We start from the raw sequence: 5,000 nt of genomic DNA, 5'->3' as shown, positions 1-5,000 counted from the left end.
AACTCTCCAAAATCAACCCATGAAGGTAAAACCTCTTAAACCCAAACTCCCTTACACTATCCCGACCCAGAGCCTTCCAATTTTCCATCTTCTGAATTCTGTTTTGCACATCTTTGGCACTCTACTTCTAATCACTTTCTCTGTCTTCTCCACATTACCGATCCTATCCCTCACCTTATCTAACTAACAAGCGTCCTTGTTATGCCTCTTCTCTGCGCACCAAATACCACGACAGAACCTCATTTTCTTCCCTGCATTTGGTGCTTGAGTCAGCCCTGAGTTCGCCTTTCCCCCAGAATGTAGTTGTGTACAAACCACAGAGTTTTTGTGCTCTTCAACAACAAACTTGCCACAACCATCCCCTTCTCAACAACGTGATACCTTCTATTCAACCAATCCATCACTTTCTTTCTAAGCACAGCCCCTTCCTTATCTTCTCAACCTCTGACAAATCCTGCCACCATTCCACGATGTTCATCTTGATCCTTCTTTGCCACCTGGCTTTCTTCTTCTCAAACTTGTTGCCCATCTTCTTCCCCATCATCCTGTACCTGTCCGTGACTACATGCAACCCAGTATACAAAAGCCTCTCCAACACCAACATCCCATCCTTCACAAGATTATACATCAGCCCTTCTACAACCACCTCTACGGCCATCATCATCGTGGAAGTGACCGACTTCTCCACAACCACTTTGACCTCTCCATTGATGCCACCCATCTTCCTCTTACCATCCTGTTCTCAGCCCTCTTCTCACTCATGACACTAAAACAATCCACCTTGGCCCCTCTTTTGATATCCTCCACCACCATGTCTTCCTTCTCCCCACAACCACCCTCAGCAACCTCGAAATCTACCTCGCTCTCTTATCAGTCTCCTTCACCCACAGTCTCACTCTGAAACAACACCATCCACACCGGACTCACATCCCTCCCCACTTTCATCATCAAATCCCACAAACCCTTCCTCTTCATCAGTTTCTCCAAACAATTAATTCCACTCGGCCTCACTGATGACCATCTTCTCCTGATTCACACCAATATCCTTTCCTATCTCATCCCTTACCATGTTCTCAGGGCTCGAATTTAAATTTTTAGATTACTAACATTTCCGGTTAGTAGACATTATTTTTACTAACCAAATTATAAAGTTTGATATTTAAGTTCACAATTTATGATATCTTAAATATTGAACATTTTGATCATAACGACTAGAACATATCAAGGAGTAGATGCAATAATTATTACATGATGACGAAAAATAATTCACTTTAGCACTCGATTTCTCTCTCGTTTACTGTGAAGTAAAGATCGGTACATCCAGAGCTCATTCGTTAACAAACGTTTGGGCCATGCAAATGTCCATACTTGAATATTGACTAATGATTGTGATTTTATATTAGATGAATTTGGCAGATTGCTGTATTGTGTTATGCAACAAAGAATGCCATGATCCCAATGAGGAAGATTCTGAAAATATCATGAGGTACTGATTTACTGTAAGAAGTGGTACTTTTAATGAATAATAGTAATAGTTAACGTAATGGCACAATATTACATTAAATTGCTGCAGGTAATGTAATATTTTGTTTTATTATTGCCCTTCAAGACTGTTGTCGGTTTTGTTCAGTTCGCTGGGCATCAGACTACTCTGTGGGAGTTCACAGGATCAAAAGGACTATTTACCGTCGTCCCCATCTCACGACCCTTCAAAGTTCGTAACCCTGTGGGACGTAAACAAAACCCACACACTTTTTGCAATGAGTAGGGCATAGACCTCCCGAGGAGTGGTATAGCTGGTGGGTTGTAATACAGTAAAAAGGGACAATTATTGTATCTCCCTCTCTAAATGAAATTATCGTATCAAGAATGCGCATGAATGAGAAACGGTAAAAGTGTAATGTGTCAGTAGTATTGGTCTGTGAAATGCCGGCATGGTTTAACGCCATTAACCTTGTTTTGGAAAGTTCTGGACAAAACATGTGATTTGAGGGCTGTAGAATTTGTCAGTGTTTGGATCAGAAATCATGGTTTATATTAACAGCTACATTCATTGCCACATTGGTTGCTACAACAAGTTGCAAAAATAGTGTAGACACTTCACCTTCTTAGGGCGTTATTAATTTACCTATTAACTCTCACACTGCAGCCCCACCCCCCCCCCCCCCCCCACCCCCCTCCTTACTTATCAGTGTTGCTAGCAAGACAAAAAAATTGTTGCAAACTTGAACAGTCAACATTGAAAGCTAGGGGGAGAGGAGAAGGGAAGTGGGAAAGGTTTAAATACTAGATATGGCGGGTAATGGAAGCTAGAAAAGGTGTTTTTTAATGAAAGTGTCTCAACAATTTTGCAACTTGTTGTAGTACGGCAGTTTCCTGCCCCCTGTGTTGCTGATTCCGGGTCTAGCTCCGTCACAGGTTGTTTCCTTGCACTGCACCTTCTTCTCCAGCTATAAAGGGTAGTATCCTCAGTATACTTCTAGGGGTAGCCTTATGACAGACTAGCATCCCATTCCAGGGGGAGTTGTAATACTTTCAGTCTCTTCTTGCTGCTGCAGAAACCAGCTGGTCAAGCTCCGTCTCTGTGAGCCCCATTGGCTTGAGTGCATCTTTGCCTTTTTTGTTGTTGCCATTATCATTGATCCTCATTTAAAAAATATCTGAGTTTTATTTTCGTGCTCACTGTTTCTTGTTTTTGAATTTTTGCAGGGTTGTCGCCTTAAAGAACTACTATCCAGGGATTCGGATCATTATTCAGTTACTGCAATACCAAAACAAGGTCATTAATAATTAACAATTATTGGACGAGGTGGAGCAAAATATCATGATTTGTCAGTGGCGAGCAGATCAATTTTTTGCCGAAGCGAAATGAAATTATCATTCGATCTGTTTTTTCCTTTCCTTTTTATTGGCCGAGAACCCACCATGTGGCCTGCAAATAACTGACTACAAATAAGTGTTTTGCTGAAAATAATATTCTGCTCATGCATAATTGAAACCACGCTCTTTTGTGAAAATGGCATTTCGCTTTCCTGAGCTTTCAGAAAAAGATTTAATTGTTAGGAATTGTGAAAAATAAAGTTAACTCAGTCATCGAATGATAAAATAATTATTGAACTCTGTTAGTGCAAAATATCGTGATTTGTCAGTGTCTCGGCTTCGGCAAATAAAAATTATTGATCTGCTCGCCACTCACAAATCACGATATTTTGCTCAACCTCGTCCAAGAATTGTTAATATCATTGTTAATTGTTAAACACAGCTTTTGAATCACATCATACAGTATGTGTGATGTACACAAAAAGATGTTGTGGTTTTCTTGAAAACGAAAGCGGCGGATTTGGCAGAATTTCCCAAGTCCTCCTTTTTTACCATTACCAGCATTTCTGGACATAGGTGGAAAACAGAGTAGCCTGCAAACAGAAAAGGACTAAAATCCGAAAAGATGCACATTTCTTCAAATTTGTTAACCAGAAGTGGTGCAGGGATGGTGCAGTGGTGAGATCACTCGCCTCCCACCAATGTGGCCCAGGTTCGATTCCTCGACTCAGCGTCATATGTGGGTTGAGTTTGTTGGTTCTCTACTCTGCACTGAGAGGTTTTTCTCCAGGTACTCCAGTGTCCCCTCTTGTGAAAAACCAACATTTGATTTGATTTGATTCGAGTTGTTGATTTCAGTTTTACAGTGTCCTCAATTAGTGCTCCAGTGCCAGAAGATTAGACACTTAAATAAAGTTCCTTTCCTTTCCCTTTCCATGCAAGGCTCGCCTTCTTTGGCAGTAATTTAAGGACCAAATTAGGATCTTCTTGGGGGACATCTCATTGATTCGATTCTAGACTATAAAGAAAGAAAGAAAAACACAGAATATGACGGTTTAAGAGAAAATGAAATAATCTGTGACTAATCTTCAATGCAAAACCGTAAACACCTTTATATTATCGGTAAACAATTCCTGTTCACCTCAGCTAAAAGTATCACAGAATATCAGTATGTAGAATTTGTCACTTTTGTGCAAGAAAAACATAATATTGCCAGGTGTGAAAATAAACTTAGTCACTTTAACACGAAGTGGAAAGTTTTGTGCAACTTTGTATAATATGCAGGTGATTGTAAGTGAGTATTCAATTAGTTAAACTAATTACGTAAGTAGTGTTTACAGATACATAAGGAAATATAAATTCTAAAAACCTTTCTTTTGTCATTTCTCTCTATACAGTCATACCTGTTAAATATTCCATCATGGAATCCTAAACATGGCGATGATGTGGTTTGCATCAGTGAGGTATGCATTAGTCAATTTACCATGTTCTAAAATTGTGCCTAGGGTCAAATGTTGAAGACCCACTTGGAAAGGCTGAAAGGTTGAACCTGTTCACCAACAGAAAGCAGAATCATCATGCAGCTCTCTCCGACCTCTAATTTCATTGAATTGTAATATGACACAGCTTTATGGTGTATTGGGTTAGCCTCCATTGTGACTGTTCCGCTAAAATGCAGTATATTTATAGACCACTTTGAATTCATAAATGGCGACTACTTTTACATTCTTTTGTCTTTATGGTAATTATACCTACTGCCCTCATTTTGAAACAAATATTCTTTTCAGTGAAATTTGCTCGTTGTAGCGAGGCTAGAAAGGCTTATTAGCATTAAAACAATATTTTACTCGGCAGCCATTATGAAAGTGGTCTATTTCACCTACATGTTCGTTCATTCATTCACTCTCTCATTCATTCATTCGTTCATTCGTTCATTCATTCATTCATTCACATTAAATATATTGTTCCCATTTGTAACATCTATGACAGTCTACAAGCCAAATCAGCCTTCAGGGTTCATCCAGGGTTGTGAAACAATTTCCAATGGCAACAGCCACGATACGAATGCTGTCCACATTGGTTGGGTGCATGTGGTCTCACCTCGATGTTTTTCCTACTTCCCTCAACCCAAACCAGGTATTACCTCCTCCAGATACATGTAGGACTTAACTTTGGTTAAT

General features: G+C 39.7%; 1 protein-coding gene across 6 annotated transcripts in view; it reads left to right on the top strand.

The window, feature by feature from the left end:
• LOC138003907 (calcium-activated potassium channel subunit alpha-1-like) overlaps nucleotides 1–5,000 on the top strand; it is a 63,443-nt gene that overhangs the window by 26,399 nt on the left and 32,044 nt on the right. For all 6 annotated transcript variants that reach the window (XM_068850216.1, XM_068850214.1, XM_068850215.1 and 3 more), the window contains exons 12-14: nucleotides 1,404–1,486; nucleotides 2,710–2,779; nucleotides 4,218–4,283. In XM_068850216.1, coding sequence (XP_068706317.1) covers nucleotides 1,404–1,486; nucleotides 2,710–2,779; nucleotides 4,218–4,283 — 219 coding nt within the window. The remainder of the gene's footprint in view (nucleotides 1–1,403; nucleotides 1,487–2,709; nucleotides 2,780–4,217; nucleotides 4,284–5,000) is intronic.

Source organism: Montipora foliosa, chromosome 5 (assembly GCF_036669935.1).
Source record: "Montipora foliosa isolate CH-2021 chromosome 5, ASM3666993v2, whole genome shotgun sequence".
Taxonomy (NCBI): domain Eukaryota; kingdom Metazoa; phylum Cnidaria; class Anthozoa; order Scleractinia; family Acroporidae; genus Montipora; species Montipora foliosa.
Note: the sequence above shows the minus strand (reverse complement) of the source record. Positions and strands in the feature narration are given on the sequence as shown.